This window comes from Natator depressus, chromosome 3 (genome assembly GCF_965152275.1).
Source record: "Natator depressus isolate rNatDep1 chromosome 3, rNatDep2.hap1, whole genome shotgun sequence".
NCBI classification, from domain to species: Eukaryota; Metazoa; Chordata; order Testudines; family Cheloniidae; genus Natator; species Natator depressus.
In genome coordinates this window covers 99,378,416-99,393,856 of record NC_134236.1, presented here as the reverse complement: position 1 = coordinate 99,393,856, position 15,441 = coordinate 99,378,416, and the positions used below count along the sequence as shown (strand labels likewise).

Genomic DNA, 15,441 nt, shown 5'->3' with positions numbered 1-15,441 from the left:
AATAATGTATTTTTGGCTCTTTTAATGCAGTTCAGTGACTGGAAATAGGCCAGCACAATGTAATCAGCCAATGGCACATGCCCACTAGTGTTTTGCAATGGTTCAAGAAACACAGTTCTGAAAGCTCCTGTACTGAAGATCACAATCCATATTAGAAGGATAAAGTGGGCTGGATTCTGTTCTCAGTTAGGATGTTGTAAATTTGGAGCACCTGTACTAGAATTCACCAGAGCTACTTCAGATTTACATCAGTGTAAATGAGATCAGGATCTGGCCAGCTGTCTTTAGGAATAACCTCTTCCTGCTGTCCACAGACCCTTGACAATGCAGACAAATGAAAAAGTTAAACAACCTTAATAAACAATGTCTGAAATTATCCATTTCAGCTGTAGTGTGAGAACATTAACTAATTTTTTTTAAAGAAATGCCAGCATCGCATTCTGTTGGCTGTTCCATACATAGTTTCCCTATCCTGCTGCTCACATTGGGCACAAAGCATTCTGTACTCAGTCCTTTCTTGTGACTATCCATTTCCTATATTTTAAGACACAAAAAATTTACCATAACTGGGGGAGGAGGGGGCGAGAATCAAAGAATTCTGCTAATTTGAGCATTTCAAAAGTTGAAGTAAAATCTTGGCCCCACTAAAGTAATTGACTTCCATGAAAATTGCACCCTTGACATTTTCCCCACATGAACACACCGCTGCTCCCCCCCACCCCTCACATCTGAACACAAGAAGCTAGTGGGTTTTATGGCTTGGGAGTTGTGGAGTCTGAAATGATTTGTATATGAAAATATTCAAGCATGCTAGGCAGACTCCACAACTCCCAAGCCATAAAACCCACTAGCTTCAGTACTGAAGTGATAATCAGCACATTTGATTTTTAATTTCCATTTCTCCTTTTGAGTAACAGGTATTCAGTAATTTTAACGATAGCATGAAACATGAGGGGTTTTTATTTTTTACCAAGTCATGTGTTGCAAGGTACATCAGCAGAGCACTAGAAGAGAAGGTCTTGAACTTGAACATGACCATAGAAACATTGGGGTTCCAGCGGACTGGGCGGCTCACCAAAGCATAACCATCTCCATCAAACTGAATAGTTCCTTCACTGTCTGGCACCTGTGGGCTATAAAAGAATGGAATTTCTACCAGTTTTTCTGGCTGCTTTGGGGTAAAAGGGAACCACGGGAATCTGAGGGAAGCCAAATTTTATACAAACATGTTTTCTGACACCTGAACCCTTAAACTCAGTCCATGTGATGTGGAAGGTAGTCTAGGAGAAAGACATGGGACATGTCTGCCTTGTGTATTTCATGGTCCATATAATTTCATCTTGCATCTTTTATTGGAAAAGATTCATGACAGTATTATGTAATCATATTATTATTAAGTGATTTTAGTAGGTGTCAGATTGATAGCCCTGGAGACTGAAGTCCTCTATTTATTCACAGATGACATACAGCACAAGAACAGCAGTGTCAGTCTCCCCACACTGTTCTGCCACAGTGCCTGAACTCTGTTAATGTCAGAGACCACAGGTCTTGAGCCCTGGGCCAAGGACTTTTCAGAGCTAGTAAGCTCCAACCTGCCACCTAGTGACTTGCTAAATGTTGTCAGACTAGGAGCTGAACTCTGACCAAGGACCCCAGTCCTGGAATCTGATTGCTGGGCCTCCTGGTTAGTTCACAGCTTCTATATAAACCACGCAGTGGCACAGACAGCTGTCTGTGAAACTGGGTTCCCTCTGCTTGAGACTGCTTTCCCTGAGACACCTACTTCTACTGCCTGCTGCTGATCTCCTGGTAACCTGACCCTATCTACCACCTGACATCTGATTCTTGGTTTGGCCTGACTCGGACTCTGATCTCCTGTTATTGGACTCGGCCTGACCCCCAACACCTGCTCCGAACACTAGGTTAGACTGTTAAGAAGAGACCATGTATCAGGGAGAAGATAGTTCAGTTTCCCTTGCCATTCAAACAATGGCTTCTCATCTGAGACTTCCAACAAGAGACACAATTAATGGCAACTTTCTATGGTGGTGATTTTTGTGATGTGGATTCTTGCCCACTCTTGTCAGACAGACAACCAGTGGCTTTTGGCCACTACTGAGTTCATCTAGATTTGAACCAGTGATCTAGAGACAAAGAACTGGCATGCATAGGTCCTCACGCAATGTTTCATTATGCATGCTGTTCCCTCATTTTTACACGCAAAAAAGTACCTTGGATTTAGATTTCTAACTCCTACATAGCCATGTTTAATGGCAAGTTGCTCTCAAGTATATTTTCCAGGAGAGCAATTTTATGTGATTAATTCAAAGTTCTTATTGTAAATTTGCACTTTCCTACACATACCTAAGCCCCAACATTCTTTTTCATTCCTTATCTTGATTTCCAATCTAGCTGTCCAGGATTATCACCAATGTGTTTGAGAAATGAGAATATACTCCGTTTTGGCCTGATCCAAAGACCAGTGAGGTCAACGGGAGATTTTCCACAACTTCAATAAGTTTTGGAGCAATATTTTACTATGCTCAGCTCATGGCACTCTCTCCCCATTAGTCTATTGAAGGTATTGCCAATCTCCTTCATGAAATGGGGGACACACATTCCCTCTTGGCATTATTATAATGTAATTATTAATATTCCTTTTAATTCATTGATTAATGTGCAGTAGGCCATATTGTACTTGCTTACTTACATGGGTGTGGCTGGTGTAGATATTCCTATTTTACTCCACAACAAAATGGAGCATGTTCACAGATTGGTTCATAAAGGGTGAGGAACATAAAAAGAAGCCAGTCCATTACCAACCTGATAGCACATCCTTTGCAGTCACCCTTTGTGTCCCTGAAATTCCACAGTCCTATGGGCTTGCTGTCCAAGTATGTTTCACCCATGCAGCCAGTGAAGGTAGTGACTCTTACAGCATCTGATTTCTGCAAACAGGAAAGTATGGAACTTGTTAGAATGCACCTTGAAGTGATCTGCTATCTTCTAAAGCATAATTGTGTAATGGATACAGGAAAAACTGAAAGAGACTGGGGATTTTTAATGAAATATCATTCTCATTCCACAAATTCTTTTTTTAAATAAGTGGCAGGGCATAGATGAGCTACTATGGGAGGACAGTAGGACTGGAGAGGCAAGATATGTAAGATTAGGGAAAAGGGAAATTCTTGGTTCTCTTCCTGATCCCACTGCCCCACCTGCCTCTCCAGGTATACATGATAGTTACTATCCTTCCACCTATGGAAGACTCTCTTCCGAGTTTATCGGTGTTTTTCCCTTACAGATCATGGTAGAGACTGTGTGTAATCTCCTCCACAATATGGCAAATGTGCCGTTTCCACTTTATATTCATTCCTTGAAAACCTGGTAAGTGAAAGACTGGAAACAAACCAAGTTAGCATAATGAGCATCACTAACCCACTTTGTTAAACCTGGAAAAAAATCATTTAATTTTGGAATTTAAAAAAATTACTCATGACAAAGCAAAATTAAAACCTGAAATATCAAAAGCCTACTAGGCTAGGGTAACACAAACTGCTCGGGGTCTTGCTGATTTTATCTAACTGAAATTAACATGAGACTATGTTCAGCTAATATATGAAAGAGCACAGAAATCTCCTCTCAGTTCATCCTTCTAAAATATCTAATTCCATTTGAAGTTTTGGTTCAGTATAAGCTGATTTAAAATCTATGCATTTAGGAATTTGAGACATGCAAGCACCTGCTGCTTTCTATGAAGCAGTTATCAATATTAAGAATATTAATCTGTAAGATCATGGAGAACAGCATATTGAAAACTTTCAAGGAAGAGTCTGATTTGAAAGTCTTAATGTGGTGGTGATATTTCCTGGGGTAATCATAAATGTTTTAATTAGCAACAAGTATAAATTTATTGTCACTTATGAGAACTTCATGATGTCTAAGCAAGATAAATGATAGACGGTTTTTAAAACTGAAAAGGAACATTTTATAAACATTGCAGGGCAGGAAAGTGATATGAAAGAAGCTGAGACATACACGCAAAAAGGGATTTCGTACTATATCCTAGGGCAAATCTGTGACTCTGTCTGATCACCCGGACTGAGACCCAGTGAAATGAAATATTAGAGTTGTGAGCAAGAAAGAACCTTTTAAAGTATCATTGACCTTGATGAATGTCCAGATAGTTTCAGCTTTTTATACAAGCTGCTCTATGACAAGCTATAAGTTTTTGCAAGACTTCATCTTGTCTAATTAACAACTAAACTTAGTTACAGAGGAGGATGCAAAGTTGTTATTGCCATGTTGGTCCCAGAATATTAGAGAGATGAGGTGGGTGAGGTAATATCTTTTAGTGGACCAACTTCTACTGGTAAGAGAGACAAGCTGTTGAGCTTAAACAGAGCAATTCTTCAGGCCTCACCAACAGAAATTATCCAATAAAAGATATTACCTCACCCACCTTGTCTCTCTTATAGAGGAAAATCAAGGTTACAGTATTCTCCTTTATTCACAGACTTTGCTAGACTATAGTACAGTCACCGAAAATGTTGAATTTTCTGACTCTTAAATATAACCTCAAAACCCAACAGTCATGCCAGACTACTGTTCTCAACCCTGGTTGCCAGGGTGAAGGATTGATGTCAAGATAGCCCTGCTAGCAAGAGAAGAAACTAGATCTATTCAAAAACCTTTGCCAAAATCTCATCCTGGGTAGGACTCTGTCTCAGTCAGACAGACTTTGGGGTTTCCACTTCTATGCCTCATGCTGATGAGTGACTGGGACTTTAGAGTCCCCAATTCAGAAAGCACATGCTTTAAGTTAAATGCTGAATTGCTTCCACTGCACATCTGCCTTTTCCCAACCTTCCTAACTTGGATAAAACCAAACCAAATATCAGCACTTATTTTTCAGTTGTATTTTCAGATTTAAACCCTGCTAAGTGTCAGAACCTTTTAATCTCTCTTGGCCCATCATCTTCAAGATCCTCCTGTGATTCTACTTTAGATTTTTAATCTTTTCTTTAGTTTTTATATGGTACATAGTTTATAATGCATCATTTGCAAGTTATTCTTGTTTTGTCCAGCGAACACATTAAATACATTAGGGAAGGAAAGAGTATATATATGACTGGTTAAACTAGTTATGATATCAATAAAGTTTAATATGTTATAGCAATTATTAAATATTGTATGCAGTTGGAATATTGGGTAACAACAGACATCCTAGTTAAGTGACAGTAGCATATTCTCAAGATACTATCAGTACATTGCGATCAATAGTTTCCATTAAAAAGTCGTGATTGATAAATTGAGATCAGTCTCTTAGATGAATAGCTTTTAAATAATCTTTTCTATAAAGAAAGACATCTGAGGTTTTACAGCATTGCTGCAGAAGATAATACCAAGTACAAACATTATTTAATTAAATGAACTCCTCTTGCATTGGCAGCCTTTGGACAGTGCTAGTCATTTTTGCTTCTAAAAGCTGTATAAGATGGCACAGCTGCAGTGAGGACTGTGACAGCTTTTCCACAACAGCCTTCCGATTCTCCAGACTTTATAACCTAGACATCAACTTTTGTTTCAAGCTGGAATGTAAGTCAAAGGCTCAGTCTGGGAGTATTTTTTCCCCTCCAGATTTATGCTCAAAAATATATGTGCAGACATTTTAAAATGGCAGAGCTGTACAAATAAAAACAAACTAGTGTGAGTGATTGACTCACTTGTGCTTTCATAGCTCCAAAAAAAATCTGAAATGAACTAAAACCATATACTGAACTTTAGTTTTTAGTTTTGTGCCACAGCTTTGAGCATGGTTGGGCGACAGGCCAAATATGCTGGCCGAGGGGCTTTTGAAGTCTGTTGATGGCTTTTCAGTTCTGGCAGAATGTAAACAGTGGATTTATTTTAAATTAAAACTTTTAGGTCCAATTCAGGAAAACACCACTAATTTAAGCATGCTGAAATCCCATCTAAGTTCCTAGGACTTCAGTTCATGCACAGGGAAAGACTTAAGCATGAACATGATTAAATGCTTGTCTGAACCAGGTTCCTAACCCCTTGTGACCTGACCCAGATGTGCTGCTGTCTAATTGCATCTGTAGCCAGACTGACACCATGGGTCAAATTCACTACTGGTACAGACAGAAGCAGTTCTACTGACTTTAATGAGGTTGTGTCTAATTGGGGGTTTGATGATTATGGCTATGTCTCTGAAAATTGAGTACTGTCTCCATTCATCTCAATGGAGTGTATACTCTGAAGCCTAATATGAGCATTGACATCACAACATTATTAAATATGTTACTGCTGAGCATTAATTCAGAAATATCCAGCTAATATGTTTATCCATCATGGCTGAACACCATAGATATTAGATACTAGGGAAAAAGCCGTATTAGGTGTGTGATGTACCACCTGTAGCCTCTGGATACTCACTCTCTCTCCCTGAAGGAGCAGAGTATAAGCAAGAGAAAATATAGGGAAGAGAGGTAGTGAGTTGCTGTGCTAAATAGCCAGATAGATTTGGCAGGGGTTCAGCAGCTGGTAATTGTGGAAGGTTCAATACTCTCTGCAAGTTTGAAGCCCCCTCTGGACTCTTAGTAGCTGGCAGAATATTATTGTTGGGTGTTTGCTGCAGGCATTCTTGTTTGTGGCTCACAGGGGAAGCTTAAATCTTTCTTTTCAGTGGCTGGGAAAGCAAGGAGATGGAAAGCAAGCTAGAGCCACCATTTGCAGCAGCTAGGGAAGTATGGGGAGAGAGGGTAGCAAAGGCAGTTGTCTGTCACTATACGTTTTTTCAGATATCTTCAGTGGAATTGCCTTTCCTATTTTCTGATATGAAAACAAATGATAAAGAACTGACTGTGACAGTTATTTTTCCACTTAATGATTCAAGAAGAAGCTTCAAGATTTATTTGATCAACAGTTCAGAAAACTTTCAAAGAAGAATAAAGTTTGCAGGTTGTTTGCAGACCCATTTTCAGGTAAAACAGAAGGAGTTTAAATCAAAGTTCAGCCAATAAGGATTGATTTACAATTCTCTAATCCAAATCTCTTAAAATAATTTTTCTGAATTTCTACAAATGCTTGTCAAATGTCTGATATTCAGAGTTATGTTAGACAGCTGCTATTTATGCAAGCCTACAACATGCACTTAGGCACTCTATACATAAAAAATAATAGCAATTAGCTGAGTATTTTAGAATTAGGACTTCAGAAAACCGAACTTCCACCCAACAAGCAATTCTGATATTTCAACATTTGCTTTCATCCCCAAAAATTGAAATAGTCAAAATTTTAGTGAAACAAAGTTCTGAAAATTTTTAGTTTGGAAATGTCTAAATAAAAAAAGTCTCAACATTTTTGACTGAAATGAAATATTTTGTTTTTAGACATTGACATTTTTTCCATTTCAAAATGTAAAAATATATTTGAAACTAAACATTATTTCAAGTTTTCCTGGAAATTGGAAAATTTCATTGAATGACTTTCCTGCAAAACATTATTTCTCTAGAAAATATTATACTTCTTAATTTAATTAATACTTATTTTAATACTTCCTTTGTTGGGAAATTTTTACTGTAGACAAATTTCAACCATGTCTACTCAGAATAAATCTCACTTGCATTTATATCTAAGTTAAGTGCAGCCCTTGGATTCCTGGTAACTTACCAATGCAACCCAGGTGTTGCAAGTATTGTGTACCACCTTCTGTTGTAGGCAAAAAATTAACTTCTTACAGCTCTCAAGATATTAATATCTCTCTTCCTGATCCCTATCCTGAATCCCTTGGAGCTGGAGGCACTAAGGATGCAGAAGAGCACCCACAGGAAAAGACTAGGAGGAGGAGCCAACATAAAGGAGAATGGAAGGTGTCTCAGACACATTGAGAAAATGTCAGCAGCTGAAAGAAGAGGGGTTCTAGAAAGGATTATGAGGAACATACCACTGTTCAAATGAGAAAAAGATAAAGCAAAAAGCAGATTAGCATACAGAAAGGAAGAGGAGAGACTCAGTGGAAAGGACATGGATTCATAGAATGAATACACCCTGTTATGGGGCTAGTATTGTTTAGGAGCTTAGCTTGTGTGTGTGCTTGTACAGCACCTAGCACAACAGGGCCTAACTTGGTTGCAGTGTTTAGGTGCTGTGTTTAGGTGATGGGGTGTACCAACCCCACACAGGGTTGAGAGCCTGTAGGTGCAATCATCCTTGCCCCACTACACCCGCAGTAGGTATCAAGCCGGGAGGGAGCAGTTAAAAGGGCTGAACGTGGCTCAGTTAAGGACTGACCTGGAAGGAGAGCAGATCTCCGGCTCTCACTCAGTAGAGAAGCCTGGCTGGAGTCAGAGAGCTGAGCTGGGCTGCTGGCAGATAGAAAATAGATAGGTCTGCAACAGGGAGCCCAAGGGAGTTGAAAAAGAAAGCAGCAGGACATGAGTCCATGCTGGATTCTGTACACTGGTGGAGGGGTGGGAAGGGAGTAGAAAGACTCCTACAGATTCAGGGATTGCCCCATGAGGGGAGTGGAGAAAACTCTTCTGCAGCAGAACCAGCTGGGTAACAGAAAGTGCTAGAAAGCTCTGCAGAGAGAAGGCTTACCAAGAACAGAGCTGATACATGAGAGCCCAGGAAAAGGCTAAGGAAAAGGAACAAGACAGGACAATGTAGGAAGTGGTCTAGGGAGGTCTGTGCAGTCAGGTATGGACTGCCTATTTAAGGGTCCCTTGACCAGAACCCAGTAGAAAGGGATGGCCTAGATACCGCTACCAGCCCACGGAGAAAGGTGCGGCTGAAATTCCCTGAGAATGGGTAAGGACTATTGAAACCCCCTGACACCAGGGGTAAGGACTAGTGAGTCTGGAGTCTGACTGAAGGTCCAATGTGAAGTTGACCAACTATTATTTGTGCGACTAATGGTCTACCCTGGAAGGGGTGGGATTCTATGTGACCCGGATGGAGGGCCAAGTCGCAAGAAGCAGCAGACCACCACTGGGACAAAATGGCTTTTGACAGGGGGCACAAAAGTAGAAAAGTCTGCCATGCCATGGTCAGTCACTAGGGAACCTGTGCTGGTCAGCAAGTCACATGCTTTCACTACAAAATATATATTCATTAGTTATAATAGCAGGCACTGCCCATGTAAATAACTGAACCAAAGGATTAATGCACCAACAGTGAGGAAGTACATTACCTTAATTTTATCAGTTAGACCACCAACAAACAGCACGGCATTTGCATCTACATCCAGAATAGTATAACCAGGTGGAGAGACTGCGCTGAAGGTACTTGGCATGATGGTTGCTTTGGGACCATCCAGAGCTTGTACTGAAATTGTGCCATTTCTTCCAGTCCTTGGAATTGGACCAAAGCAAATAAATAAGTAAATAAATCTGCTGTTAAACCACAACAAATAAAGCCTCATATTTTCCAGACATCTTTTACAAGTGACAGGCTCTACTGGTCCATTTGTAACTTGGTATTATTCAGTTTTTATTACAAATCAATAGAGATTTCTTAGCTCTCATATACCTGTGCAAGCACCAAATCTGATCACATAACAGATGTTTCTTCTCACCTCAATATCCTCACTGAATATAATTCACTATATATGGTGAATTCACCCACTAAAATAGTAATTATCAAAAGTGAAAATTCTCTATGACCAAAATAGTACAGTGTAATTGTATCTTGACAACAAATGAAAAAGGCTATGATTCAGATTCATTTCTGAACTTCATATGGGGTATTTGATTAATTTTATTCCTCTGAAGTGGATGATCATATAACAAAGCCCTTTAATTTACTTCATTGTAATGCAGGAGACCTCATCCTCCACAAAGGAGCTCTCTGGTTGATTATTGTACTCAGGCACAAGCCCTATTATGTTTAAAATGGCTGCCTTGTTGTGTTTAAAATTGCCTTTTTATATTTTATAATATGATTTGCTGCTTTGTGGACAGTTTCTTCAGTATTTCCTGTTTCTGTATTCAGAGTAGGAAATAAATGCAGTACGTCAGATATTGATGTGGTAACTGTTGGCCAATACTTACAACTTAATGGAAACCACTTTATGAACCTTTGCAAGATAAGGTATGACCTCCCCCATAGCCTTATGGAAAGGTTATTTCAAAGGAAAGGTTAGTTTCCTATTAATTTGCAACAATGTCTCAATATTGTACCTAAAGAATGACCTTTTGGATTTTACCTTTGACCTTGAACTGTGACATGTGAACTCCTCCTACATTATTAAGAGTTTTTGTTCATGCTAAAATCATTGGAAAGGTAAATCCCCTAGTTTTACAATTAGATCTTGATCAAAGTCATGATAATGTGGGCATTCTTAATATGGGCATATGATCATGCAATCCTAATACAGACTGAAATATGAATTCATGGAACATATTTAACTTATGTTACCTTTGATTAATTGGGAAACACACTGCTTTTACTACGACTTGTCTTTTTCTTATATAACAGTCCACACATAATTTCACCCACTGCTGCTTACTTCCTATATCTGTCAAGAATTACTACCTAGCTAATTGAATAATATTTAGCTATTCATCTTCTGTATCTTTGTGGGCTACCCTATTGTACTCTAAAAAATAATTCCCTGTTTGCAAGCAAAGCTAAATTGCCTTTTCTCAGAAACCAGAACTGATATTTGCATTTCTGATACAAGAGAGTTTCTGGACAGACAGAGGTAATAAGACTACATTTCACCTAAAGCCTTGCCAGGTAGCATTTCTAGTTTGAACAATAGCCACTGGCCCCACCCCTATATCATGTCTCAGCTAGCAAATCAAAACTTTACTTTGGTTTTTACAAAGTATCATGAAATTGTCTGGGTTTAAACATATAAAATCCATCTTTTCTCATTAAAAGAAAAGAAAAGATGTCTGTGAGTGCTGAAGTAAGCAGTAAACCTAGAGTTACCACTTAGAAAGAGCTGTCATTAGCGCTATCTAATGTTGTACTTCAGGCCCACATCCAAAATAAAGCAATGAAGCCTGTACATAACTTTAGGTACGTGAATAGTCCCATTAAAGTCAGTGGGACTACTTTTGTGTTTAAAATTACACATGGGTTTAGGCACTTTACTGAATCTGTTTGTGTTGGAGAGGGGTGAGGAGGGAGAGCAAGACTCCTGTAAATATATAAATCTGATTTCCATTGAAACTCTGAATTGTATTACCTCAAAAATGTATAGACCTTTGGCTTATATACCTAAAAGAGTAGAAATAGTCAGTACAGGAACTGGTGAAAGAATAGTGTGAGTATAGGAGAGACTTTTATTAAGCCATTCATATTTGGAGGCTATTGAAAGATAATGTTTGGTGCTTTCAAACTGTAGTGTACTAAAATCAGCATTCAGTAAAACCAGAGTAAAAGACCAAATTCAATAAATCTGAAGTCAATGAGCAGAATATGGTATACATTTTTAAGAGCACATGTCCTAAACAGCACAGGGAATCTTTGATCTTCAACTAGAGTAAAGTGCTAACAACAGATCCTCCTCCTTAAATAACTCTCTCTTTCATTTGAGAAGGGCTAGTGAGCTTTAAAAGAAGAACAGTTGACTGACTTGTCAGGATAAGAGACATTAATAGGATTTGAATGATAATTTGTAAGTGACAGCTGGGTTCCTATGAGATACTTGGCAGACTGGAGAACATGTACCAGCATGTTGGTAACTGACAATCTGAAAAATGCACACTGCACTATTCATAAACACTTACTACTTAAGAGATATATGGAGCAAGTGGGCTTCACCTTGCATTAGCCATCAACATCTGAATAACTTTTGTAGCACCACATATAAATACTTGCTCTTTGACCCACTTGAGAGGGGAGTTACAAGGAGCAAAGTGGGCTGACAGTAAAGTGTATGTGCCTAAAATAAACATCTCTTTCTACAGCTGTTCTTCCCCAAAGGAAGAATATTCCAAACAGAAAGTTAAGGTTCCCCTTAATGGAAAAGACATTGTTTCAACCTTCTCAGCAAGATTTCTAAGGAATAATAATGAGGTGGTATGTAAACGGTATTTGAGTAAAACAAAAATTAGACTATGCCTGATTCAAAACCCACTGAAGTCAAGGGGAATCTTTTCATTGACTCTGTTGGGCTTTGGATCAAGTCTTTATTGCATTTGACTGTGTCACAGAATTGACTGCTTTGTGTATTGATAACTTGTTTAACATGATTCTCATACAGTAAAACTTTATGTAAATTTTGCCTTCTTTTCAGTGTTTTCATTGATCAGGATTTTTATCCCAGTTAGTTTTTACCTTTACAAGTAAATAACATTCTCATAATATACATAACAGTCCCTGCACTAGGGAATACCAATGGAATAACATAAGTTGTACTTTAATTACTTGCAACAATATTAAGTTTTCAGGGTGATATATATATATACACACATACACACACACTGTATATATGTATATACATACTGTATGTGTATTTATATATAGACATACTTTAAACATATACATAAACATAGAAAAGTACTGCTAGACTGTAATTAAGAAAATATTCTGCAAAACGTATGCAGTCATTACTGTACCCAGCTGACAGACTGGGAAACTGTGACTCAGAGGTTAAGTGAATTGTCCAAGTTAGAATCTGCCTCAGTCTCCTGCTCTAACCACTAGACATGCTGTCTCAAAATGAGAGAAAGAATACCCCCTTCCATATCTGGATTTTATTCCCCACTCTGCTGAGTCAACTTGAACAACTCAGTTGTCTTTGCGTGTCAGTTTCTGCTCTTTTTAAAATGTGTTGGGATCCCTGGATAAGAGGTGCTATATAAATCTAAAATTGCAACATTATCATTTGTGTGTGTATGTAAGTATACACACGCCTACAGAGCTGCTTTCATGGAGAGAAGGGGTTATGGCTGATAGGAGTGGGATATAAATATCTTCCCCCATCCCATTCCGCAGTGCATGTGCTGGTCTGCCCCCTCAAATGAGCCAGTGTCTTTCAGTTGCTCTTTTGTTCAGCTAAGTGACACCCACCTACCCCCACTTCCTGACCCTTCCTAGAGACCCAAGGCAGTGTGTGTGTGTGCATTATCTTCTTCCTCTGCTCCCCAGACAAAGTCCCAAAGCTTCAGAAGTTGCGGGGAGCCCACTAGAGGACCAAGTATCCCCACCACTGGATATTATGCTAGTGATGTCAGGGTAAATTCAAAAGTATGCAGCTGAATCTGGTCAAAATTTAAAGACAAAAGGTGAGAAAGTGAAATTGGTGCAACTGGTTTGAGACCTTTATCAAGGGAGACAAGAATGCTATTAGTGATACAATAATGATGCAAATTAAAGGTCTTCAGTGTGTGCTCCCTCAATTCTACTTTAAGAATACAAAATCAGTCCTTCATCTTCATCGTGATCCTAAAAATCCAACTAGTGTCTCCATAATCTAATCCTTCTAAACACTGCTCCACTCCTCAGATTTGTGCTACTGTAATTGCTTCCCTTGCTGATTTAGCAGTTTGTTCCCGTTGCTTTAGATCTAATGCCCTATATATCACGAACAACAGCTTAATAGGCAATGTGCATTTGTAGGATGTCTATATCATGTTTTGACTCCATTTTCTGCTGAAATAGTTTTCCTGCAAATGAAGGTCCTGTACTACTGTGACATGCAGCTATTTCAGTATGTGTAATATGAACGCAGACCGCACTAACCTGATGAAGATCTTGCATAACTATCCCAATTTGTGTTTTCCCAGCTATAAGATTTAATTGAGCCAGCAGTTGGACACTCTGCCAAACTTTTATTTAGCTCTCTGCTTTGAATGGCTTATTCTGTGATTTCATTAAATTGTTTAAATTGAACATCATTTCCCTCTTCTGAAAGCTATGGACAGAATAGAAATTAAAACTCCTATTTTTCCTTCCTATCTCATTTGATGACTATTTTAATCTTTCGTGCGTCTAACACTATGTAAAATTAACATATTATGATAGGACAAAATTTATTCAAATTAGGATTCATGTTCTCTCTCTGATTTCATTTGATCTGATATTACATAAATTATAGGGGTTTGTTCCTCACTAGCAAATAAAGGACACATCATATACATAGTACACACATGTAGCATAGTTTGCTATTAAAATATTACAGCTTCCCGTGCAAATAGTTAGTGCTGACATGATATTCTTTATGCACGAAATACAGTGTTCCCTATGCTAAATGCAGTAACGTTATCCACTTGCCAAAGCAAAAATTATAAAGATTTTAATAGTGCCTACACTATGGTAAATAGTATGCACAGAGATTCAAACACATCTAGTTTTTTTAAACCAACCTATTTTTTTTTTTGCCTTAATTGCCATACCAGATGGTATGCACTTCAGGGAAATACCAATATAGTGCTTCTAAATATATGGATCAAGAAGCCAACGTAACTTTCAGCTATTAATTTATCTAAACTTCTAAAATTAAAAAACATTCATCACTTGCTTTTTTTTTTTCAAAATATGTAAAAAAATCTGTGTTGTTTAAACGGACCAAAATATTTTTAATGTTGATTTTTCCTATAAACCACATCTTTGCAAATTTTTTCAGCATGAAGAGGCATTGTGCCTATTAGATTGGCATGCTGAGTAAGAATCAGTGTACTGGGATGTGACAGGCCATCCATTCCCAATACTGCATCAAACCAAGAGGTTTTGAAAAGACACAATTCATTGAAAGCCAGAGAGAAAAATATAGTTTTCAGTTTGAGTGCAGAAATAGCCTTTAACTTTTAAACATTTTAAAAATGATGCTGTGCTAATGAGTAACTTTTTAAACATTATCATCAATATTTATTTGTATTATAGTAGTGCCCACAGTACAGTGTACACACACATAAGATGACACAGACCATGACATGAAGTGCTTACACTCTGATGAGCAAACAGACAAAAGGTAGGGAAGAGGAACAGCACATACAACTGCATTTTTTAGATAATCTATCCCAAAATTCTTGTCTACCAAGCCACTGTTATTTGGCTAAATGCTTGTAGGCCTCATGGTAGAAGTGTGTCATAAGAAGCAGTTTGGTGGAGAGAGTTTGTCCCTTATGGATGTGTTGAGGAAAGGTGTTCCCAGCACAAAGAGGAATTTGAGAGAAGTGGAAGTGGGGGTAAGACTGGCATCACTGACAGCATAGAGGGCTGGGGGTTCCACCTACAATACAAGAGTGGCTAAGGAAGGAGGGGCAAAGATGTGAAGGGTCTTAAAGGAGATGACAAGAGCCTATAACATGAGGAGTAAAAAAGGGGAGCTTTTAGTCGTTGGATTTTGTGTGGACTGAAGGAGGAAGGGCAAAGAAGTACAGGGGTAAAAGCAGATTATGGACGTTAAACGTGTAATATATTTCAGTAGCAGTCAGAGAGACACACTATGTAACACATTTATAACCTCTTTGGCTACAA

At 38.4% G+C, this 15,441-nt stretch overlaps 1 protein-coding gene across 1 annotated transcript in view; it reads right to left on the bottom strand.

Moving 5' to 3' along the window:
* Window positions 1-15,441, bottom strand: part of LAMA2 (laminin subunit alpha 2) — a 472,624-nt gene that overhangs the window by 36,322 nt on the left and 420,861 nt on the right. Inside the window, exons 48-50 of the mRNA XM_074948401.1 lie at window positions 9,200-9,359; window positions 2,824-2,948; window positions 971-1,133 (exon numbers count right to left, since the gene is read on the bottom strand). Of these exons, the coding sequence (XP_074804502.1) occupies window positions 971-1,133; window positions 2,824-2,948; window positions 9,200-9,359 (448 nt within the window). The remainder of the gene's footprint in view (window positions 1-970; window positions 1,134-2,823; window positions 2,949-9,199; window positions 9,360-15,441) is intronic.